The sequence below is a fragment of the Peromyscus eremicus genome, chromosome 16_21, assembly GCF_949786415.1.
Source record: "Peromyscus eremicus chromosome 16_21, PerEre_H2_v1, whole genome shotgun sequence".
Classification (NCBI taxonomy): Eukaryota; Metazoa; Chordata; class Mammalia; order Rodentia; family Cricetidae; genus Peromyscus; species Peromyscus eremicus.
In genome coordinates, this window is record NC_081432.1 from 9,281,499 (window position 1) to 9,305,726 (window position 24,228).

A 24,228-nucleotide genomic window follows, 5' to 3' on the forward strand; every position below is an offset into this window, starting at 1 on the left:
TCAAAGAACCTTAAACAGACTGATAGAAAAACCCTCACCACTGAATATTATAGTCTGGCTGTCAAACAGCAGGACAGAAAGTGCTTAAAATCTGCAAGAGAGAAGCACCTAGTCCCATTTGACAGCAACTCCCTCTCCCCCAGATCAGCTGCACACTACTGAGCAAAATTCTGCAGGCCAGAGAGTGTGGAACAGTGTGTTAAAGTCTTACAAGGAAATAACTGTCAACCAAGATTACAAGCCCAGCAAGCCTTCAGAATCAAAGAAGAAACAAAGACCTTCCCCGATGAACAAAAATGAAAGGATTTCATTGCTAAGATACCAACCTTACAAAGAGAATCTTACACGCAGAAATGGCAGAAAGTATAAATTCCCTCAGAATAATACCAGAGAGAAATAGAAAAGGATCAAATACTATCAATTCGACAAACCATCAAATCACAAAGACTAATAAGAGAGGAAGAAAAGAAACAAAGACCACAAAACAGCTAGAAGAAAAGCAATGGTACAAGCCCACACCTTCATCAATAACTCTGAATGTCAACAGTCCTAATTTGTTAACCAAAAGGCAGAGCAGCCGAATGGATTGAAAAACAAGATCCAACGGCACACTGCCTGCAAGAAATTCACAGCTCCAGAAAGATACACAGGCAGAGAGCCTGAAGGAGAGGGATGAAAGCATCTTTTTAGGCAAATGGAACTTGAAAACTGGCAGGAGTGGCTGTGCTTATCTCTGACAAAATAGAATTAATACAAGCAGAAAAGAGAGACAAACATGTAATGACACAATGACCAAGAGGTCCATTCTTCAAGAAGACTCTATTATTAACCTATATTTACCCAATGGTGGTTGTTCAACTTAACAAAGCAAGCAGCGTTCAACCCAAAGTGGCACAGAACCTGATAAAATGATGCTGTGTCATGCAACAGTCACCCCCCCCAGCAGTGGGTGGAGCATGCAAAAGTCAACAAATGCCCGAGCTGATGGCACGGCAGACCTAAGGATATGTGTGCTGACAGGCATCGACTGGGCATTCCAATAGCTGCAACATACACAATCTTTTCTATGGCACCTTGTGCGTTCTCTAGAATAGACCATATCAGAGGCTACAAAACAAGCCCTAACAAATTACAAAACCACTGAAATCACACCCTGTGTATTTCCTGGTCATAGTGGTGTGCATCTGGAAACAACAGCAAGCCAAACTTAGACATTCTAAAGTGCATGGAGACTGAGCTGCAGATTTTATTTTTATTTTGCTACACGGTAGCAAGTTTCCTTACAGCACCTTCATACATACTTAGCTTTGGTTGAGCTTCCTCCCTCCCTCCCCGCTCCCCTTCCCTTGCCCACTTAAACTATTCCACCCCCAGTATTGTACACTTCCATGTTCATGTCTGTTCGCTTCCTCTGAAAGCCTTACCACCAGCCCTAGATTCCCTTCCTAATTTCCCAAGTACTATCTATACACATTCAGCCCCACAGAAGTGCATATACATAAAAACAAAAAGCTAGAATTCATATATAAGAGAGAACATGCAGTATTTGTCTTTCTGAACCTGTGTGGCCTCACTTAATATGATATTTTCCAGTTCCATCCATTTTCCTTCAGATTTTCATCATTTCCCATTTTTCTTTGTGACTGAGTAAAATTCCATTATGCATATGTACTACATTTGATTGTCTTTAGTTGATGGACACCTAGAATGAGTCCATTTACTTCCTATTTTAAATAGAGCATCAATGAACGTAGCTATATCAAAACAGTATGCTTCAGTTGGTAGGATGGTTCAGTGGGTAAAGGTGCTTCTGTGAGGCTCCAGCAGACTGAGTTTGAGCCCCAGATCCCACAGAGTGGCAGGAGAGAACTGACTCTTAAGAATTATCCCCTAACCTCTACATGTACACCATGATGCAAGCATTTTTACACACAGAGAGACACATTTTTTTTAAAGTAAGCATTCGGTTCCTGAGGAAACCAGAGGTTGTAGAAGCATAACATAACAGACAGAAACCCCTAGGGCACAACAAAAGTAGTACTGAGTGAAGTTTCTATCAGGAATGCCCGCATCAGAAGATAGAAAGCCTAAAAATAAACAATCTAATGATGTACCCCAAGGTCTCACAAAAGCAAGAACAAAGCACATTCCAAAATGGTAGAGGGAAAGAATGCTAACCAGGGTGAAAGTGAAGTCAATTCCGGGGCACAAGGCAAAGAGCCTGTGAGACCAGACAAGCCAAAGGCAAGCCTTATCTGCAAGAGCAGGTGAGGCAGGGGAGGGGAGGGGAGAGAATGAGAATTAAAAGAAACTAAGTATAAGAATTTACTGGCATCAGGGGCACAGAGGTCCTTACATTTACAGACATGCACTGGGGGAACCTGGAATGCTAAGTACACAGGATTGTTCCTTCAAGGGAAGAAATGCAAAACCTGTTTTCCACCCAGAGGGCTGGAGCAGGCATGCTCTCTAGTCTGGTGACAATCTGTGTGGCCAGAGACTTTCGGGCACCAGGCCCTTCTCTAGACCTTTCTTGTAAATTTACTTTCTCGGTCAATCTATAGAACCTATCTTTATGGAGGGTGTCACATGTACCTCACAAAGAGTTTCAAAGTCGTCACGCCTGATCTGTATTTAGTTAACTTTGTTCCTCAAAGAGATTTAGGTATGATTTGCTGTGAACGTGGGATTGAGTTAATCATCACAAGAATAGTTTTCACCAGGTTATGCTGTGTTTAAATGCCCCTAAAATAAACAACTTGGGGTCAGACTTCCAAAGCTACTAGTCATGTTGTGCCCAACTGCCTTCTTGCCTCCCGTGGCATGTCACTCTGTTGCCCGCAAAGGTCACAGAGACCCTTGCATACTGTCATGTTCAATCACAGGGCTGAGCAGGCAAGAGGAAAGGTTAGAAGCAGGAAAGACAGGTGAGCTGACTACTCCATTCTGAAAAGCAGGAACCAGGATGAAGGCAACGAGATGTGCCCAGCCTCAGTGGCCTGCAGGACACGGAGGGCACAACGACTCAGCTTAATAGGACCCCTAGCAGGACAGAGAGGAGAGCGATGAAGGAGTGGAAAAATACATGAAGAAAAATTAGAGAGATTCATAGCAGGATGGAGGTTCCCCAGGCTGCAGAGGAGCAGGTTAGCATTAGACAGGGACAGGATTTTTGTTTTTGTTTTTTTACACAATGAAGGGACTGTGGGGCTGGATGGTCATGAGGGCTGCACACTGTGAGTGTGTGCAGTTCCATCTAAATGTCCCCTTTACAATTCAGATGGTAAAGCTGAGGTATATTCTATTCCAATAGAAAATAGTTGAAATATTTCCAGAAATAGCTGAAAACCTTCCTGAATATAATGGGATTCCTGGAACCTCATGTCTAAGAAGTCCAATGAACTCTAGAAAGAAAGAATCCAGATGTCACCAAGGAGACACATGGATGCAGTTACCACAAGACAACTAAGGTAGTTAGAAGCTCACTTGTCCCCCGAACCCGAGGTCAGGAGGCAATGGGGTGGTGTGCTTAGAGGATAGGAAGGAAACTGCCTACTCAGAAGTCGACACTCAGCAAACTGTCCTTCACATACAGAGGAGAGCTGGTACCTGAGTCCCAAACTACTTTGGAAGCTGAAGCAGGAGGATTGCAAGTTAAGAGGAAATATCTTAAAGGGCTGAGACCCCCTGAATGCTCCGACATGGAATGCTTTCAGGGTACATGCAGGAGCCTAGGCTCAACCCTCAGTTACACAAAAGAAAAAAAAAGAAGGGTAAATTAAGATGTCTACCTTGTTAAGAGAGCCTATGGTTCAAAAACCTGCTTACAATAGTTGTTTTTTCATTCATGACAGAAAGGACGCAAAGTGGCATTCAAAGCTACAGGAAGAAAGGAGGTCTGTCTGTAACATCTGTCTACAACATCTGGTCTCTAGACTCCGTGGAGTCTGCCCCTGACACTTGAGTTCCTTCATTTGTCACCAGCCACAGTCCAGGGTTCTCTTCCAGTCCATCACGTTTACATAATCTTGCAGCCATGACCCTGTTTCCATGTGTGATTTTAGTGTTTTAAAACTCGCTTTCCTTTAGTGGGGTTAAACCTTGGCCAGTGTGGGTCTCCGTTGCCGTGGTTCCCAAGGCTGTTTTTCCCAGTCTCAGCTCTAATCTGTGTTTCCTGTGCACTGCTAGCTCTGGGTTCCATTTGCACTTCCTTTTCCTGGTTCCTTGAGGTGTGAGTTTAGATGACTGAGTTTCCCTCTTGACTGTTTTGGCCGCATCCCAGCTTGGGTTTGCTGTATTTTCATTTTCATCCACCTCTCGTACCTTCCAGCTTCTCCCCTGACTCCTTCACTATTTATGTATGTCTTCTCTTTCTACAGATCGGTGAACTCTCCAGCTCTCTTTCTGTTCTGATGTCTATTTCTTTCCGTCATGGTCAGGGATGATGCCTCCTATGATCTCAACTATTTCAAATTCATTGACACTCATTTGGCCTGAGCTGTGAGCTGACCTGCAGGATGGGGAGAAGCCATTGCCTCCTTGTGTGTTCTGTGTGACTGTGCACCTCACTCTCCCAGCCCTGTGTGCTGTGCTGCATCCCTCACCTGCTTGTCCTTTTATTTCTTCTTTTAAAAATACTACAGTAACAATGGCTTGCTGACATTGCCAGCTGTCCTCTGTTGAGTTCTTCATGTATCTTGAGGCCTATATAATGACAACCATGTGGCTAAACAGAATCACATGACTGAGCTGTTCTGCCCGGAGGTCTCTGCCAAGGAGTTGGTGAAATGTTCAAACATGAGTGCAAGAATATTCATAGCCAATCAGCTCACGGTATCACAAAGGTAAAGACAGACCGAGAGCCCATCCATTGACAAGAGAGAAGTGAAGTGTGGTGTAGCCACATAAGAGAATATAATTCAGCCATGAAGAAAGAATGGACTCCTGATTCAGCCGTGACTGGATAAATATGGAAACGGGATGTTCAATGGCTCAAACAAGACACCAGCCAGGATACCTCCATGGCTCCTGAGGCTTTGAAGGTTTTGAAGCCTGATGACTTGGATTTTCAAAAATGTGTTTCTAGCCCTATCTTCCGCTCTGGTCCTCTTCAGCTGCCTGTCTAAGGGACAGTATCTGACCTCTGACCTCCAGCGAGAGGCTGAGGGTGAGGCTGGGGAATGGTGGAGAGTGAGGTCTGAAAGGCTCCGTGCAAAGCCTTTCCAAACTAGGTCAAAGGAAAGGCTGGGAGTCCTCAGCTGAGACCAGGGGTCTCAGTGAGCTGTGGCTATCACAATACTATAACACATCTCTGGGCTCTGACGCTGAGACCTGGCACACGTGCAGTGGTGTGTAGAAGTCCATGGGACAGAGCTTGTGTGAGAAGCCACACCATGTATATGAGCAAGGAAGTCCACACTGTGTGGCATAGAAGCCCCACTCTGCACAGCCAGGCCTTTGAATTGCTGAGTTCTGTTCTCATGTTACTATGCACACACCTCTGTCCACTGCTTTCTGGGGCACAAGAACCTGGGACACCCAGTGAGTGCCCACTGTGCCCAGGCATCTGACAATATGGAGGACACTGGGGAGCAGAGGCTACAGGCGGGATGCTCTGGCCACAGTGCTGGTCTCAGACTCAGGAGAGAGTCTGAGATGGGCTCATCACCTCTCTCTCCCAGCCACAGGCAGGCTGGACCACCCTCTGAGGACAAAGCTGGAGGATACAATAGCCTTGGTGCTCAATGCCATCACCAGGTAGCCTGGCAGGTGGCCACAAGGTAGAGGGCACAGGGTCAGCCCAGGAAGGCCATACTTCCCTCTAAATATGCCTATTCTTAGGGCAACCAGCCCAACAAGAGTTTATGACTGAGCTCCGCAGAGCTCCCTCCAGACTGAACAACAAGGAAGAGGAAGGGCCCAGAGCCTCCTGCAGCAAAACACGCCTGGGGGATAAAAGCCCAGAGCCCAGAGCACCTCACACACACTCACTCAACACTCACACAGTCACTCAACACACTCCCAGCTCCCAGCTCCCAGCCAACCCCGCCATGGCCGCCTCCACCATGTCTGTCTGCTCCGACGCTTGTACTAACTCCTCCTGGCAGGTGGATGACTGCCCAGAGAGCTGCTGTGAGCCTACCTGCTGTGCCCCCAGCTACTGTGCCCCCAGCTGCTGCCAGCCCAGCTGCTGTGTGCCCAGTTGCTGCCAACCCAGCTGCTGTGTGCCCAGTTGCTGCCAACCCAGCTGCTGTGTGCCCAGTTGCTGCCAGCCCAGCTGCTGTGTGCCCAGTTGCTGCCAGCCCAGCTGCTGCCAGACCAGCTGCTGTGCCCCAGCCCCCTGCATTACTCTTGTCTGTACCCCAGTGAGCTGTGTGTCCAGTCCCTGCTGCCAATCTTCCTGCAACAGCTGCTGCACACCCTCATGCTGCCAACAGTCTAGCTGCCAGCCCGATTGCTGCACCTGCTCCCCCTGCCAGCCTTCCTGCTGTGTGCCCGTTTGTTGCAAGCCTGTCTGCTGTGTGCCAGTCTGCTGTGGAGCTTCCTCCTCATGCTGCCAGCAGTCTAGCTGTGAGCCCTCTTGCTGCACCTGCTCCCCCTGCCAGCCGTCCTGCTGTGAACCCACATGCTGTGAGCCTTTGTGTTGTGAACCTGTCTGCTGCACGCCTATCTGCTCTGGATCCTCCTCATGCTGCCAGCCATCCTGCTGTGTGCCTGTCTGCTGCAAGCCTGTCTGCTGCACACCCATCTGCTCTGGATCCTCCTCATGCTGCCAGCAGTCTAGCTGCCAGCCCTCATGCTGTCAATCCTCCTGCTGTGCTCCTGTCTGCTGCAAGCCTGTCTGCTGCAAGCCTGTCTGCTGCAAGCCTGTCTGCTGCAAGCCCTGCTCCAGTGTGTCCCTGCTCTGCCGCCCTGTGTGCAGACCTGCCTGCTGTGTGCCCACCTCCTCCTGCTGTGCCTCCTCCTGCCAGCCCAGCTGCTGCAAGTCCTGCTCCAGCGTGTCCATGCTCTGCCACCCAGCCTGCTCTAGACAAGTCAGCTGTAGCCTCTCTTCTGGCCAGAAGTCCAGCTGCTGACCCCGAGTGCCCATCTGGGGTACTGTCCGGCACAGGCTGCTCTGCACTACTCTAACCATTCCCAGCCTCTAGCCTTGATCACAGAAGATTAGCCATGGCCATCCAGAAGATGGTTGGCTCCTGAGTCCTTCCCTGAGGCTGCCTGAATGGAGCCCCACTGCCTCCTTAGGCCCTAAGTCATGAGATTAGTCCCAACTCCAGCAGTTTTAGCCTTACCTGGGCTCTCTCACTGCATATATCCTGATAAGCCCGCCTTTGGGGCCTGCGAAGATAGTTCAGTGGTTAAGAACACTTACGCTCTTGCAAAGGACCCGAGTCCTGTTCCCTGTGCACAGTGGGTGACTGACAACTGCCTGTAGGTTGTCATTCCTTTTCCAGGGCATTTGCTGCCCTCCTCTGGTCTCTCTGGAGACCTGCACTCATCTGTACACACATACACACACACACACACACACACACACACACACACACACACACACTTAAAAAAATAAATCTTTAAACTTGCCGCTGTCTCCTACCGACTTGTGTCTTGTGTGTGGCATGGGGTGGATGGACATGAAGGACCAGACTTCATGCAGCAAGTGGGTCCTAGCTCAAGGGTACACGATGGCTCTTCTCAGAGTAGCTCCTTGGTATCTGAGGTTAGGAATGTGGGGAAAAATGACTACTTGGTAGTCATAGAACCCTGAGCCATACCTGTTCTTCCCAGCCCCACAGCTGCTCTTGAGTGCTGGGATCCACTTAGCATGACCCTCCTATTGGAAGACACATCCCCAGCCTCCTCTGGGAGGACCAGCCTTTTATGGCAGTTGCTCATTCTGCCTCCAGCTTTCTCTGTAGCTCTACCCTCCCCAGGATCTACATCTCAACCAGGGCTCCAGCTCCAGCCAGGATTCTGAAGCCCCAAGAATGTCAGCCTCCTGCAGTCTTCTGGGTGCCTCCTGCCAATCAACCCAGCCCTCCTGGATTCTAACACATTTCCTGCAGCCCTGCTGCCCTGCTGCCCTTCCAAGGAGCTGCCCCACACAGTGTGGAGCTGATGTCCTTCCTTGCTGCTTGGCATGCCAGACCCAACATCCCACCCTGCCCAAGCGCAGGGACCTCATGAGTGGATGCTGGGTAGAGTGTGATGATTAATACCACCAACTTGACGAGATCTAGAGTCACCTTGGAAACGATCTGTCAGCATATGTGATGTCCCCTCTTCAGGCCAGAAGTCTAGCTGCTGATCCCCAGTCCTCATCAGGGATACTGTCCCCCACAGCCTGCTTCTCTACTACTCTAGTTTTTCCTGCCTTCTAGCCTTGACCACAGAGGACTAGCCATTGGCCTCCATAGGCTCATGTATTTGAATGCTCAGTTCCCTAAGTGGTGGAACTGTTTGGGAAGGATTAGGAGGTGTGTCCATGTTGGAGGAGGTGTGGCCATATTGGAGGAGGTGTGGCCATGTTGAAGGAGGTATGGCCATGTTGGAGAGGTGTGGTCATATTGGAGGAGGTGTGTCCATGTTGGAGGAGGTGTGGCCATGTGGGGGAGGTGTGGCCATGTTGGAGGAGGTGTGTCACTGTGGGTGGGCTTTGAGGTTTGGAAAGTCCAAGTCAGGCCCAGTCTTGGTGGAGTAAGATGCAAGCTCTCAGCTCTTATTCTAGTGCGTGCCTGCCTGCCTGCCTGCCTGCTGTTTTGCTCCCAGTCATGATGTCATGGACTCAGCCTTTGAAACTGTAAGCAAGCCCCCAGTAAAATGCTTTCTTTTGTAAGTTGCCTTGGTCATGGTGTCTCTTCACAGCACAGAACAGTGACTAAGATAGCATGTCTGTGAGGGAGTTTTTAGATTGGGTTGACTGAGCTGGGACTACCCACCCTAAATGTGAGTGGCACCGTGGTCCTGGGCTGGATTAAAAGAAGAAAGCAAGCTGAGCACCAGCAGTCCTCTCTCTCTCTCTCTCTCTCTCTCTCTCTCTCTCTCTCTCTCTCTCTCTCTTTCCTTCCTGGCTGTAGACACAGCTGACCAGCTGCCTCACTCTCCTGCCACTGCACCATCCCCACTATGACGGACTGTGTCCCCAGGAACCGTGAGCCACGCAAAACTTTTATTCTCTGAAGTTGCTTCCTGTGATGTGTTTTGTTACAGCAACAAGAAGAACGAATAACACACTGGGTGCCACCAACGGTGCCACCAGACCCAGGTCCTCACACACAGGGTGCCACCAGACCCAGGTCCTCACACACAGGCCTCGTGTGTTCAGGGAGCCACCTCCCTCCCCTCACTCAGAAGACCACCTGAGACAACCACCAGGGGCATCCCAGCACCAGAGACCAAATGACACAGTGTTGTCCACCTTCCTGAGGGGCAAATCTATGTGGCCATAGATAAGAGGTTCCAGAGGGCCATGATGGTCACATCCTGCTGTGGGTGTTGAGTAGCCAACAGGTAAGGCTCAACTTCCCCCAACATATGTCTGTCCCTGTTTGGTGCCCAGTGGCCATGGGGTTGGCTCAGAAGACGGATAGGAGAGGACTCATTGTGACCTCTGTCTGCCACCCTCACCTCTGCATGCTGACACCCAAAACACAGGGCCTCATCTGCTTAGTGACCCTTGGTGTGCCAGCCAGGAAGTGTGTCCCCTATCTCCTAGGAGCCTCCTTCCTTGTTGGCCATATTAGCTTCCAAAGTTGTTAATCACAGGGTGACCCTGGAACTCTGCCAGCCCAGCCCAGTCCAGGCATCATCCTGGGAGAAATGAGAACATCCGTCCATCTAGAGCAGTGTGCACTGAGGTTCTGGCAGCAGACAACAGGGAATTATTCAAGTGTCCATCAGCAGCAGAGTGGATAAATGTGTGGGGACTGTCCGTACAGGAAACATCACACGGCTGTGGAGGAGCCAGCCAGGTGGAGTCACCTTGGAAGCACCATGCTTGATGAGACGGCATGAGGCCACGTGTGGAGTATGCATAACAGGGACTTCGGAGACGGACAGCAGGTGCACAGACCAGTCAGACAAATACCCGGCACAGAGAGCCGAGGGGGCCAAGCCCTCTTGACTCATGGTTTCGAAGGGCCCAGCTTTTGCCCTGTTCATTCTGAGTCTGTGATAAGACAGAATGTCACATAACCCCAAGCACAGGGCCAAGGCTGCTCCCCTCATGGCCAGCAGGAAGCAGAATGAGGAGGGGCAGGAAGAACCTGGAAAGGCCTGCATCCAGTGGCCTACTTCCTCCAGTAAGAACAATGACCTAATGTTTTGTTCAGTTCCCCAACAGCACCACCACCTGGAGACCAGGCACTCAACACATGAACTTGGGGGGACATTCTGTATGCAAATCATGACAGTGGGTGTCACAGGTGGGCCAGGGGTTGACAGAAAGACCACTCAGGGATAAGGAGCCTAGGGTGAGCTAAGGTACATACACTGAAGACAACCAAGTGCTGTGAGGATGTTCTGACACCCTTGGCCATGCCCTTCAAGCCATGATCCACGGCACCCTAAGCACTTCTCAGGAAAACCACCCATAGGAGCCGCAGGCCATCATTAGGTCCCTGTGGCTGATAGCCCCGTCCCTTCACCTTAACTAGGGCACTGTCTGAGAGCATAGAGCCCATGGCCACAGACCCTTAAAGCTGAAGGCTAACTCTGAAGTTGAGCCTGATGGAAACAGGACAGCAAAGCCAGGTTCAAGGCACAAAGGATGGCTGTGGGTACCTGGGATCTTTGGCTGACTGTGCCTATTCTTGAAGAAGAGCAACCAAGATAGATGTCGCCTCCAGCCCAGCAAGGGACAAACCAGCCACCTCCTACTCAGTCCCCTGTAATGGGGTCACTTCAGAAATATGACCAAGTGACTGGGACCCTTGCCACAAACCTGGCTGTCAGCAAGAGACTTGGCCAAAGTTGGAGCAGATGACAACACACAGCCCAGGGACATACAAGAGCCAGGAGGGCACCTCAAGACACTCGCAGGTGTCTGAAGCACTGGATAGGGCTAAGCACCAGTCTGGGGGTTTTCCAATGCCTCGGCACCTCCAAGGAAGCTAGACTCAGAAGATGAACTATGTACCAATAGGAACAGTTACAACAATGTGCCATAATAAAAATAATTGTAAAAGCCTTTGTGGTTTATTTCTGCCATTTTTCATTCTGGAGTTTTCAAACTTCTGGAAAGTGAAACAGGTAGACACAGGAGGTTGTGGACTAAGAGCAGGATGCTATCCTAAAGAATGAGGATGGGGAGGGAGAAAGGGAGAAGGAAGGTATGAGGGAGGGAGGAAGACACCCAGAGTCCTGGAAACTAAAGCAGCAGCCTGCAGGTGAGGGTGCTTGCCAACAGGGCGCATGGTGGATGGAGTATGTGATGCAGCTGAAGTGGGGTGGGGGTGCGGGCGTTGCTGCTAAGATGAGGATCAGGAGAGCTGGAAACCAGAGTGGGGAAGGCAGGAGCCGGAATCATGGGCAGGAGCACTCAGACTGTAAGATGAGAAGCTTCCTGAAGCTGAAGGGATGCGTGAGACCAGAGCTGAGGAAAGCATCATGGTGCTGGGAGAGGGGCGGGGGGCAGGGAGGAGGGGTGGCCACAGATGTGGTACAAGGTTCTAGAAAGAGATGAGCTCATCAGAAGGGCAAACCAGTCACAAGCCCAAGATGGTGACACACCTCTGGGATGTGGAAAGGAGTTGGACTGAACCTTGGCTACATGGTGAGGCCAGCCTGGGCTACAGGAGCTACTGTCTAAAAAAAGAAAAGGAAGTTTCGGGTATACCCTTGCTGCTCCTGACACCCTGAGGGAATGCCAAGTCACCCCACAGAAGGAAGGCTGGCCCTCTCTGCAAAGCTATAGGATGCCCAGATCTGCCACGGTGGCCTCAGAGATTGATCTACATGGGAGAGGGCAGATGTGTGAGTCAGGACCTCTGTCTAACCTGGCAGTGTCCACATGATTTTCATTTCATAGAGAGTTAAAAATGGCTGGTGTGACAGTCCTCACCTGAAACCCCAGGCCTGGGGAGGCTGGGACAAGGCCAACCTTCACAATGAGATGCTACATAAGCACAGCCCCTGGGGGTGGGGGTGGGTAAAGTTGACTACTTAGAAGCTTACACTGCCGGGAACAGCAAGTACCACAGGTGGAAGAACACAGAAATTCGTTTACAACCAACTGCCTCCGAGAAGCGGCAGAATGAAAACACCGGCCAGAGGGGCCACGCACACGCTGTGGAAATAAATATTGAAGGAGGAAGGGATTCTAGTGGAGCCAGTGACAGGGGACCCCACATCAGAGGCCAGCCTGGGCTATAGAGGCCCTGACCCCCAACCCCGAAGTAGTAAAAAAGTAACAGTGAGATATGGAGCTGGCCTTTTCAATGGACCAAGGGAGTTTTAAAGGAAAATCTAATGAAACAAAGCCATCAATGGGAGCAGGAGTGAGCGCGTGGGTTCGGGAGTTTTTAGTTTTAGGTGGACTAGGACAGCGTGGGACTGACACAATGAAGATTTTAGTCTGACTCTTCAGACGTGGGCTCGGGTGCTTTTAAAGGGGTCTGCCATGGGAAGACCTTTCCCACAACACGTTTAACCTCCTGGAGCTGGGGTGAAGCCATGGGGCTTCAGAACTGTTCTAGTAAGACTGCTGGGTCCCTGGTGCTAAAATCAGCAGGGAGAAGTGGGCAGACAGACAGACAGACAGAGGGAAGAACTGAGGGAGAGAGCATGATATAAAGTAAGAGACTCTGGGTAAAGTGTCAGCATATTCCATGTGTAAGCCGTTATGGACACTCCTTAAAGACTTCAAGTCACCCCGTGCCCCAGAAGTTCAGCTGTGGACACGTGGAAGAGACACGGACACCCCCACCCCCATCCCCCTCCCCACACACACCTCAGCCACTGCAGCACAATTCACCGCGGCCAAGTGGTGGAGGAGGAGATGAATGGGGAAACAGGTTTAGTCTTTTACAAAGAGGAAGTGCCGCCATTTGTGACAACAGGCTGAGACTGGAGGATACTCCACAAAGTGAAATAATGCAGGCACAAACAGCCCCATCTCACTGCCGTGCAATGTCTAAAATGTCAGCTCACGAGGGGTGAACCCAAGCCCAAGGGTCAAACAGCCTAGTGTTCCGATCTGGAAACTGATGGACACACTCTGTGTGGGGTCTAGCAGTCTGGGTAACCGAGGAGAGCAAGCATGTAAACTCAAGGGGACTTTGCTGGAGTCACAGGGACATTCCATTCGCATCCCAAGATGAAACCACGCTTCTGTGAAACTGAAGATTGAACGGCCATGAGAAGTTAAACACTGGCAACTCAGTATAAGGATGAGTAATAGACTCTAGTGACAGAAGGCGTCTGGAAATAAAACCAGGTCGATCTTGCAGAGAAGTGTGCGCAGAGTAAAAGTGAGGAAAATGGGAGGATCGAGACCCGCTGAAGGATCACACCAGAAGGAACAGTGTCTAGAGTCACCAAGGGGAGAGCCAAGAAAGGAGAAACGGGTTTTAGGATAATCCTGAGATGAGATGTCACACTGCAAGTCTCAACAGACGACAAAGCAACACACAGTCTGGAAAGAGATACCATCGTTCTAGAATAAGAAGGAAGAAAGAGAGCAACAGACAGAAGTTGAAAGACAGAGAAAACTGTCTGGAAACTCCAGTTGTCTCTGCTCAGGAACATGGGCACCAAGATAATAGGCATCGTTACCTGGGCTTCGAGGGACACTGGTTCAAACCCAGAATTTTTGTTGGATTGTTTTTGTTGTTGTTGTTGTTGTTGTTGTTTGTTTGTTTTTTGAGACCGGGTTTCTCTGTGTAGCCTTGGCTGTCCTGGAGCTCACTCTGTAGACCAGGCTAGCCTTGAGCTCACAGAGATCTGCCTGCCTCTGCCTCCCTAGTGCTGGGATTAAAGGCGTGCACCATCACCACCCAGCTCCAAACCAGGATTCTATACCCAGCCAGACTATCCTGGCATGGGTGAGTGGGCAGGCATGTCAGGAGCTTCTGAAGTGTGGCCACTGCAGGATGTGGAGTCTCTGGCCAAAAAGAAAACAGAAAAGGCTCAGAGTCTCACTGGAAATGCTGAGTGTCTTGGAGGACCAGGCACAGCTGAGGGAAGATGCCACCCTACCCAGCAAAGTCTCCCTCACAATGTACACACAGCCTCCTGTCAACAAGCCTGTTTCTGAGTCAACTGTGTTGTATAAGACTTGCATCTTGCTAACATGTGGAGAGGGAAAGGGGGTGGGAGAGCTGTTATTAAGCCCCCAGTGAGTTGTATTATGTAACGCGTGTTTTTTATTTTGCCTATGTTTTAAAATGTTTAAAGCAATAGTAATAACAATAATAATAATAATAGGTCCCAGTCACTCAAGCACAGGGTAACAACCCCAGAATCCAGCACCATGGAGCCCTGCTCACCTCCAAAACCTCTCAAGGGAAGTGGCCTCAAATGTTTTCCAGGCCTTCAGCAGAGTCGAAACAAAAACAAACACAGGTGAGGCGTGCACACTGCAGATGACCAGCGCTAATGAGGGGCCCCAGCCAGCCAGTAAGCAGGAAGGCAGGCCTGAGAAGTTTCTCACTAGGAAAACACCAGCCCAGGGCCGTATAAAAGCTGGCAGCGGCCCCTCATACTCACACTCACACACTCACACTCACACTCTCACAGCTCCTACCAGGCCTGCCCGCCATGGCCACCTCCACCATGTCCATCTGCTCCAGTGACCTGAGCTACGACAGCCGGGTCTGCCTGCCCGGTTCCTGTGATTCTTGTACTGACTCCTCCTGGCAGGTGGACGACTGCCCAGAGAGCTGCTGTGAGCCTACCTGCTGTGGCCCCAGCTGCTGTACCCCCAGCTGCTGTGTGCCCAGCTGCTGTGTGCCCAGTTGCTGCCAGCCCAGCTGCTGTGCCCCAGCCTCCTGCCTGACCTTTGTCTGCACCCCAGTGAGCTGTGTGTCCAGCCCCTGCTGCCAATCTGCCTGCAGCAGCTGCTGCACACCCTCATGCTGCACCTCCTCACCTTGTTGTGTGACCCTTTGCTGCAAGCCTGTCTGCTGCACACCCATCTGCTCTGGATCCTCCTCATGCTGCCAGCAGTCTAGCTGCCAGCCAGCTTGCTGTACCTGCTCCCCCTGTCAGCCATCCTGCTGTGTGCCTGTCTGCTGCAAGCCTGTCTGCTGCAAGCCTGTCTGCTGCACACCCATCTGCTCTGGATCCTCCTCATGCTGCCAGCAGTCTAGCTGCCAGCCCTCATGCTGTCAATCCTCCTGCTGTGTGCCTGTCTGCTGCAAGCCTGTCTGCTGCAAGCCCTGCTCCAGTGTGTCCCTGCTCTGCCGCCCTGTGTGCAGACCTGCCTGCTGTGTGCCCACCTCCTCCTGCTGTGCCTCCTCCTGCCAGCCCAGCTGCTGCAAGCCCTGCTCCAGTGTGTCCCTGCTCTGTAGCCCTGCCTGCTCCCGCCAGGCCTGCTGTGGCCTCTCCTCGGGCCAGAAGTCCAGCTGCTAACAGGCTGAATCTCTCAGTCTTCGCAGGCTACGTCTGCTTTTAAGCGATTCTCCACTCTCAGGAGCCCCTGGAAGCCGCCCGGGGTCACCAGAGTCGTCTCACTTTGGATTGGAGGCTGCACAGCTGCTGCCTGATGGGGTTTGAAGGTGCCACCTGGCCCCTCCCCCTACAGTTCCCTCTGTGACACAGAGAGCAGCCCCAGAAGCCCATTCTCTTGACCATGCACTCACACCAAATGTGACAAGTCCACTGCTGTGTTCAATAAAGTGTTCATATCAGGAGCTGTGGGCTGAATGTGTGCATTTTCTGGAATGTCCTGGGTATTCATATTCAGTCTATCATGGCCCTGGGTGCCTTGCCTAGCACAGAAAACACAGAAATCCAAGCACAGAAAGATTCTCCAATGCCAAGTCAGGATACTGGGACAAAATCTAAGGCAGGTGCGTCTGTCTGATAGTCTCTGGACATGGTTATAGCCTGAGAACACATGCTGGGGGGCCGGCTGGTTCCAGGTCAGGAGGCCATGGTAAGAGGTTTCCACCCTGCCTGCCTCAGATCATGAGAGTGTGAGCTTCAGCCCCTACTGTGTCAACACTGGTCACATCAGAGCTTAAGGCCTGGCTGAGGAGGCAGGCAAAAAGACACCATGTGAACAGCCCCCCAGGATGGTGAGAAGGACAAGGCTGGGCTCCCAGTGGACCACTAACATTGGAGAGTCAGGTAAGCATCATTGAGATCAGCTAGGAAAGCCGGTGACAGAAGAAGACACTCTCCACAGGAAGAGTTGAGAAGTACATCCAAGAGAAGGATCTCTGAACACAGTGGTGTTGGGATAATCTCTTTGTACACTGTGTGAAAATGTATGTCTGTCCTTCCTCATCTGCCTAAGGCACCTTCTGATTGGTTTACTAAAGAGCTGAATGGCCAATGGCTAGGCAGGAGAGGATAGGTGGGACTTCCGGGCAGAGATGGGAACTCAGGGAAAGAATCTGAGGTGGGAAGATTCCCAGCCAGATGCGGAGGAAGTCAGACATATGGTACGAGCCATGTGGTAGAACGTAGACTAATATAAACGGGTTAACTTAAGAGCTAGTTGGGAACAAGCCTAAGCTAAGGCCAAGCTTTCATAATTAATAAAAATCTCCACATCATTATTCAGGAGCTGGCAGTCCAAAGAAAGTCCAACCATAGTGGGATCAAATTTGAAGTCATATTGTTCCTGCTTGCTGGGTTTATTCATGCCCTGCATCCGATCACTGGGGTATTCAAATACTCCGAGGAGAATGGCCATCCCCTGAGCATAGGGAAGAAGGCTTCACGGCTGTACTGCTCAGCTTTCTGGTGCACAACAAAATGCCGGAGGGAATCAGTGTAGAGAGAGGAAAGGTTGGCTTGAGCTGACAGTTTTATCTGTGATCTGTCATTGCTCCGGGGCCTGTGGCGAGGCACGTGAAAATGGGAAGCAGGTGAGAGAGGAGGGAGCCAGTGTCCACAGGCCTCTTCAAGGCACACCCCCAATGACCCAACTTTCTCCTACTAGCCCCATTTCTAAAGATTGTACCAGCTCCCAGTGGCACCACAGGCTGGGAACCACTCCTATGCCTTCAGCACACAACCCTTGGACACATTCCAGCCCAAATGGCCATAAGCTCTCTCTCTCTCTCTCTCTCTCTCTCTCTCTCTCTCTCTCTCTCTCTCTCTCTCCATTTCTCCTCCTTCTCCTCTCTCTCTCCCTGAGACAGGGTTTTTCCCAGTGACTCCCAGATTGTGACCCTTACCCCACTCCCGTTGAGTGCCCCCTCCCCACACTGGCAGTGTCATTTGGGGAGATTGTAAGACCTCTAGTAGATGGGACCTAGCTGGGGGGGTGGGCTACCTCTGAAGGTGACACTTGATCCCTCCAGTTTGAGTCCTGTGAAAGACTAGCTCATGTCAAAGACTTTTCTGTAAGAGCCCAGGGACCCTATGTCCACACAGAGCTGCCCAGTGAAGTGTTCTTCAAGGTGCTTCTGGGAGGCCACACAGCCGTGGTCCCAGGCAGCCACCCCAGCTGGCAGCAACCTTGGTTTTGAGGTATTCAGAATTCAAAAGTCACAGTGGCCACACCTTTCATCCCAGCACTCGGGGGGGGGGGGGGGCAGAGGCAAGTGGTGATTTTGAGGCCAGCCAGAGCTACACAGTGAGACCCTGTCTCCATGTCATGGAGGCTTCCACTGAGATTTTAGAAGAAAGCCTTGGAGGCCAAGGAATGTGCTGCGAACAGGGTCACTCTGGACAGCCCCTGAGAAGGTGTGAAGCTGTGAGAGTTGAAGTAGCCATCTCCTCTTACAACAGGACTGACCCTAACAGGGACAGTTGTTTTTTGTTTTGTTTTGTTTTGTTTTGTCTTTTTCCAGGGACCTGTTTGCTAAGGCTTCTGCCCCATATTACCCCACCAATGAGAGTCCTACCCGACCATAAGCAGGAACTGTTCTTGCTATTTTCAGTCAGACAGACCCCTGACACTGCAACCACACTTGCTGACCAGATGTCTTGAGCCAATTCTAAAATGATTCCTATACCAGTAAAGGTCTATACCCAATCACTTCAAAGTACACTTAACTGCAGCTGGAATCCCCTAATCCTGCTTAAAAGGAGGCTGTGAGTTTCTCTCAGGATCACCATTTGTTACTTGGTCAGATGGTTTAACCCCAGCATGCTGGAATTTTTTTATTAAACGCTCTTGTTGATTGCATATGTGACTGGTGGTCTTATAAGGAACTTCTTGTGAACCCTAACAATAGTAAAACCACAGGAGCAAGGAGGACCCTGGGTAGCTGGAGATGCCAAAAATGTGAAACTCCTGCTGAGGACAAGCCACAGGGCATGTGGGCTACAAACGGCATGGCTACAGAGGTGGGGATGCCCTAGCCCTTGCAGCTCCCATCATGACCCAGCCTAGATGCCTGGCAGGGCTGCAGGAGACAGTGTCGCCCTTCTGGGTTTCAGTCCTGCTTTGGTCTGACTTTGCCAGCCCCTCATTCCTCCCTTGGAAGAGGAATACTTTCTCCACACCACTGCATATCAGAAGCATGTAACCCACTCCCTATTTTTACAGGAGCTATCTCAGACTAACCTAATGGAGGCTTTTGAACAAAGCTGCAACTGTGAAGGCTGTGGGGATTTGAATGCACTTGAGTCATAAGACGCCTAGGGCAGAATGCTCTGACATGAGTATGAAATATCACCCCCAGCCTCACACACTGACAGCTCAGTCCCCAGCTGGTGGTGCTAACAGGAGAGGGGATGAAAACTGCAGAAGGTAGGGGCTGGCTGGAGGGAAAGGGTCACTGGGGTGGAGTATGGCTTTAAAGCTTGTGTCGTCCCTGGTCCCTCCTCCAGCCTCTCTCTCTGATTCCTGCCTGTCTGGAGGTAAATGGCCTTGACCTCTGCACATCCCTTCCACCATGATGCTCTCCTCACCACTAGTCCAGAATCAGCTGAGCCAAGGAAGGAACCAAAACCTTTCCAACTATGAACTCAAATAAGCCTTTCCTCCATGAGGCTGATTCTGTCTGCACTCATGGTAGAAGGAGAAGCCAGTTGAGAAGAGGGAGTCACTTTACACTGGAAGCTCACAAGGCTGCAGTCCAAAGCTGGGCAGTGAGGGAGGCGTGTGAGCCTGCTGCCATTGTCACTGGACTAGGGACAGTCACCACTTACAAAGTCATCCTCTGCAGCCTGGTAGCCAGAGACAACTCTCCCTGGGGTGTCTGGTAGGTGTCTGTAGGGTGAGGGAGTGACATGAAGTGTCACCGCTGGGTTCTGCTGAACAACAGGCTCCCTCAAGGTAATGACAACACATGCCAGGGCCTTTCCATGGGATATTGGGTGAGCAGGGTCCCAGGGAGGGTGTCCCCCCACCAGTCACATGCTTATAGTACACAGAGCTCGTCACAGAAGTTCCTGAGTGACCGGCTGCCACAGACGAGCTGCACTGGTGCTGCCCTGTCCATAAACTCCCATTTCCCAACCTTCTGGGTTTCCGGTGTGCCAACAGCCTGCTCCCTGATGCCAGCAGCAAGGGTTTGTCTTGACTACATTAACTGACCGGGAAGACCAGCCCACAGTTGGAGGTGCCATTCCCAGGGCTGTGTAAGTGGAGAAAGTAACTGGGCGGTGGCAGCATCCATCCTCTCTGCTTTCTCGGACCCACTGCTTCCTGCTCCTGCTCCCTCGGCTTCCCCACCATAACCCACTGAACCTTGAACTGTGAACCAGAACAAACCCATTCTCCCTTAAATCGCTCCGGTTGAGGGTTTCATCACAACTGAAGAGAAACCAAAACAAGTAGCTGGCTTTGTGGTAAGGGATGATGGTAAGTGTTTTAAACTTTTTTGGAACCACTTGGTCCTGCCATTGTGGTCTGAACAAACAAACCTTTTGTTCAGGTTTGTTTGACACATATGCACACAGGCATGCTGCTGTCGATAAAACTTTATTTACAAAGACAGGAAATAGGCCAAATTTAGCTCATAGATCCTAGCTTCCCAGCATCTGTGTTAAAGTTTTGCATTTTACAATGGAAAGTCAGAATAAATAATAAAAAGCCTTCATTGATAGTATGAGGTGCAAAAGAACAGGATCCCAAACTCAATCCAGCCATTGTCACTATGGGCTCAATAATGGCTCAAGAAACAGCAGCACAAAATATATGTAAGCCAAACCAGAATATCCTGTTTATGGAAGGAAGGAGAAGTTGACCTCAAAACCAAAGCTGTTTATGGGGAGCATAACTCAGGAAGACGCACCCCAGAATAACAAGTCACTGAGGAACAAGTGATGGGAACATCACACAGAAGACCAGCTGCATTCTGGGTAGTTTGGACATAGGGTTGGGTATAAAAGCCACCCCAGGAAGGAGCTCCAGATATCTTCACCTTCCTCCTGACCAGCCAGCCTCCACCATGTGTCACACCAGCTGCTCTTCAGGCTGCCAACCAGCCTGTTGTGTGTCCAGCCCCTGCCAGCCAGCCTGCTGTGTGTCCAGCCCCTGCCAGCCAGCCTGTGTGCCCTTGAGCTGCAGGCCTGCCATATGTGTTCCTGTGAGGTACCAGGTGACCTGCTGTGTGCCTGTGAGCTGCAGGCCCACTGTGTGCATGGCTCCCTCCTGCCAGTCCTCTGTGTGTGTGCCCGTGAGCTGCCGGCCTGTCTGTGTGAGCTCCTCCTGCCAGTCATCCGGGTGCTGCCAGCCCTCCTGCCCCACCCTGGTCTGCAGACCTGTCACCTGTAGCACCCCCTCCTGCTGCTGACCAGTGTCCCAAACCAGCTGCTGCCAGATGGGACACATCTGTTCTCTCTCAACACCTGTCATCTGCGAGGTAGATGGGAAGTGTGTCCAGCCTACCCTGGAACTATGGAGAGAGGGTACAGAAGAATAATCCAGTTTCTCCCTGACTCAACCCAACCCCCAGGGGTGTCCTGACTCCTGGTATCTAGCCCTGTGAGCCAAATAAAATGCTTTCCCGTACAGCTTGTGCTCTCTTTCATCTCCACAGAGTTTTTAGGTTCTCACTATGTAGCCTTGGCTGCCCTGGAACTCACACTGCTCACCAGGCTGACCTTGAACTCTCAAAGATCTGCCTCCCAAGTGCCTACACACTTTTTATAAAAGATTTACTTTTATGTGTATGAGTGTTTTTCCTACATGCGTGTCTGTGTACAGGAATGCATTGCCTATGGAGGCCAGAAGAGGGTTCTGATATAGGGTGAAAAGGGCCAAGGATAAAAAACGCCATGCCACTGGCTAGACCCAAGACCTGGGCCAAGGAAAAACACACTGACTCTGACTTGGACCAGGACCAGAACCAGGGCTTGAAATCCCACCAATCCTTGAGTTTGCCCCAGAGTCAGGCTGCAGAATCCCACCAATCCCTGAGCATGAAATCCCACCAATCCCTGAGCTTGTGGGATTTTGTGGCCCAGAATCAGGCTACAAGAACTCACCAATCCCAAGCCACCCTGGAAAGCTCCACCCACCACCCACCCAAAAAAAAAAAAATCTATATAAGCTCTGTACCCTGTTCAGTTTGCTGCTGTTTCTCTCCTGAGGCGGCCACCCTCCTGGACTCCTTCCCAATAAATCTCTTGAGTGAGGTTTGTTGTGCAGTGTGACATTTTTGCCCAGCTGTAACAACTGTCGCCGGAGCAGAGCTGAGCAGAGTAGAGCTGTAACACTCTCACTGGGGAAACTCCCCTGGCGGAGCAGAGTTGTTACACTTGCATTGGAGAAACCATCCCCTGGATCAGGGCTATAAGCTGTTATGCTTACAGTGACTTTGTGGTATTCCTTGGCTTCCGACTGCCACGATCCCTTTCCATCTGGAGTTACAGAGGTTGTAAGCCACCATATGAGGGCCGGGAATTGAGCCTGGATCCTCAGAAAGAGCAACTAGTGGTCTTAACTGTTGCGCCAACTCTCTAGTACCTCCATACGCTTTTGAAGTTCTTTCCTTGGAAATCCATAACTAACTGTACTGGGGACAGCAGCCACTCCCCAGAGAGCCCTTTTCTCTGCTGAGCTGAGGAGACACATCCTTGGTATGAGGAGAAGTATCCTTGGTATGAGGAGTGAGCTGAAGCGGTTTGTCCTGGGGCCCACTTCCTGAGACTTGCATTGGGAAAAAGAAAAAAAAGAAAAAAATCTAGTCATCCCGTGGGTTGGGGTAGGAAGAAAGCCTGAACCCCAAACCCATGGACCACCTTGAAGTATTGTCACAGCAGGCAGGGTAGGGAAGGGAACTCCTACCTCACATCAGCACCAAACACCCGGAGACTCTGCTGGCCAGCAAGAGCAGAAAGTGTGAGAAGGTGCAGAAGTATGAAACCCAGAGGCAGAGGCACCTGCCTCACCCTAATCCCAGTGAGCAAGTCAACCTTCCAAGAAGACAGGGATCAGGAGCAGAGTTAGTGAGCAGGCATCTGGTACAGGACACCTGAAAACTAGTGTGGGGCAACACCATTGAGCTCCCCAGCACCCAAGCCCAGGCCACTAGGGGCCCATCACAGAAATCTGAATCTTTGGAACAAGGAAGGTAAACATTGAAACACTCACACAGAGGCCCCGGTCAGATTCCCACCCACACAGGAGGACTGACGAAAGCTTCTAAGGGAGATGAGATTCTCTGTGTGGTTTTTGCTGTTTAATCCAATCAGAGAGTGAGGCATGAAAAAAAAAAAAAAAGTAAGGAAAACTCAATCCCAATCCATCATCAAAAAGCAGAGCAAACCAACCCCCCCCCCAAAAAAAAATCAGACTCAAAAACGACACAGGTGAGGAGCTGGGACACACTAACTCTAAAGTGTGTCAAAATATTACTTGTATGTGAACAGATAAGGATTTAAAACTAAGACAGAGTCAAATGGATACAGTCAAAGCCAAAATATGCCATGAAAGGTGAGTTCCTTCATATGCTCAAGGATATACTTGATGTAGCTAAAGGTGGGGGTCACTGGATGGGAAGATAGGTCAAGTAGAAGTAGTCAAAAATGTAAATATGAAGAGAAAGATGGGGGGCTGGAAAGATGGCTCAGTGGTTAAGAGCACCGGCTGTTCTTCCAAGAGATCTGGGTTTAATTCCCAGCACCCACATGACAGCTCACAACTGCCTTATAACTCCAGTTCTAGGGGATCTGACACCTTCACACAGACAAATATGCAGGTGAAACACCAATGCACATTAAATAAAAATTTAAAAAAAGATAGAAAAAGATGGTCAGAGCAGGAGGAAACATAAACAAAATGCAAGACACTCTGGGGTTCTGGATTATCATCTGTGGATGAAAGTATGTAATTAGCATGCCCAGAAGGAGTGAGACCATTCTGGAGATACTCGTTCATGTCTCACTCTGGCTATCTGTCCCATGGAAACAAGATGCCCAAGGGAATTGGGATTCCCTGGGAAGCTCTCGGTAGGAAATAAAAGGCTGAAGCCTGGGGCCAGCCAGACGGGAGCTTGTCTCCCAGGAAGAGAGCTCATGAAGACAACAGGTCACACCATCTTCTGAGACAGGCTGAAGCTGAGATAATGATGGTGTACTGCAGTGGGCAGGACTGCTTAATTATATATACCTCTTGTCTTGTATCTAAACCTTACCCTCATGTCAGGACCTGAACGATGGGCTTGGAAGAGTCACTGGATCTCTCTCTTTCTTTCTTTCCAAGTGTGAATCACATTGTGGCCACATTGAATCAATCTACTTTTTTCCTGATTTTTACTATTACTTATTTATTTCATTGGCTCATCAAGGATAGGCAGCCACATCTGAATCACTGGGGCTACCAGGGCCAGGCTCTGACCTTTAATAACCCTGATAATAAGTAGTGTCACAGAAAGGAAGAGAAGAGGAGAGGAGAAGGGGGGATAGGAGAGAGGGGAGGGAAGAGAGGAAAGGAGATGGTGAGGAGGATGGAGAGGAGAGGAAAGGAGACAGGTGGAGAGGACCAAGGAGGGGAGGAAGAACCAGACAAAGAAGTGACATCTAAGAAAGGCTCCACAGAAATAAAAATACATAAAACACAGAGATCTCCTCTTGTGTGACTTTTCTTGGGAGATGTGAATGTCTTGGAGAATTTGATGTGAATGTCTTGGAGAATTTGATGTGAATGTCTTGGAGAATTTG

The 24,228-nt window shown here is 50.4% G+C and overlaps 4 protein-coding genes across 19 annotated transcripts in view; 3 read left to right on the plus strand and 1 right to left on the minus strand.

Moving 5' to 3' along the window:
* The window catches only part of Tspear (thrombospondin type laminin G domain and EAR repeats), a 176,804-nt gene that overhangs the window by 107,192 nt on the left and 45,384 nt on the right, over window positions 1–24,228 (minus strand). The gene's annotated exons all lie outside the window — the stretch shown is intronic.
* LOC131926429 (keratin-associated protein 10-9-like) lies at window positions 6,051–7,076 on the plus strand. Of its 13 annotated transcripts, none has more exons than XM_059281855.1 (4): window positions 6,051–6,231; window positions 6,337–6,539; window positions 6,636–6,716; window positions 6,867–7,076. In XM_059281855.1, exons 1-4 carry the CDS (start codon window positions 6,051–6,053, stop codon window positions 7,074–7,076), a joined length of 675 nt encoding a protein of 224 aa, XP_059137838.1. The 13 variants fall into 13 exon arrangements, with proteins under 13 accessions (XP_059137838.1, XP_059137839.1, XP_059137837.1 ...); XM_059281856.1 differs by having other exon boundaries at window positions 6,051–6,164; window positions 6,318–6,527; window positions 6,699–6,824; window positions 6,882–7,076; XM_059281854.1 differs by having other exon boundaries at window positions 6,051–6,156; window positions 6,337–6,598; window positions 6,692–6,824; window positions 6,882–7,076.
* Window positions 14,755–15,567, plus strand: LOC131926431 (keratin-associated protein 10-4-like). 3 transcript variants are annotated; one of them, XM_059281858.1, is made up of 2 exons: window positions 14,755–14,920; window positions 14,981–15,567. In XM_059281858.1, the coding sequence occupies exons 1-2, from the start codon at window positions 14,755–14,757 to the stop codon at window positions 15,565–15,567; spliced, it is 753 nt and encodes a 250-aa protein (XP_059137841.1). The 3 variants fall into 3 exon arrangements, with proteins under 3 accessions (XP_059137841.1, XP_059137840.1, XP_059137842.1); XM_059281859.1 differs by having other exon boundaries at window positions 14,770–14,905; XM_059281857.1 differs by having other exon boundaries at window positions 14,755–15,567.
* LOC131926443 (keratin-associated protein 12-1-like) lies at window positions 20,514–20,858 on the plus strand. Of its 2 annotated transcripts, none has more exons than XM_059281897.1 (2): window positions 20,514–20,663; window positions 20,724–20,858. In XM_059281897.1, exons 1-2 carry the CDS (start codon window positions 20,514–20,516, stop codon window positions 20,856–20,858), a joined length of 285 nt encoding a protein of 94 aa, XP_059137880.1. The 2 variants fall into 2 exon arrangements, with proteins under 2 accessions (XP_059137880.1, XP_059137879.1); XM_059281896.1 differs by having other exon boundaries at window positions 20,514–20,656; window positions 20,687–20,858.

Coding starts and splice junctions, on each gene's coding strand:
- LOC131926431 (XM_059281857.1), top strand. CDS start 14,755: ATGGCCACCTCCACCATGTCCATCTGCTCCAGTGACCTGAGCTACGAC.
- LOC131926443 (XM_059281896.1), top strand. CDS start 20,514: ATGTGTCACACCAGCTGCTCTTCAGGCTGCCAACCAGCCTGTTGTGTG. Junction 20,657..20,686: donor GCCATATGTGTTCCTGTGAG/GTACCAGGTGAC, acceptor TGTGCCTGTGAG/CTGCAGGCCCACTGTGTGCA.
- LOC131926429 (XM_059281843.1), top strand. CDS start 6,051: ATGGCCGCCTCCACCATGTCTGTCTGCTCCGACGCTTGTACTAACTCC.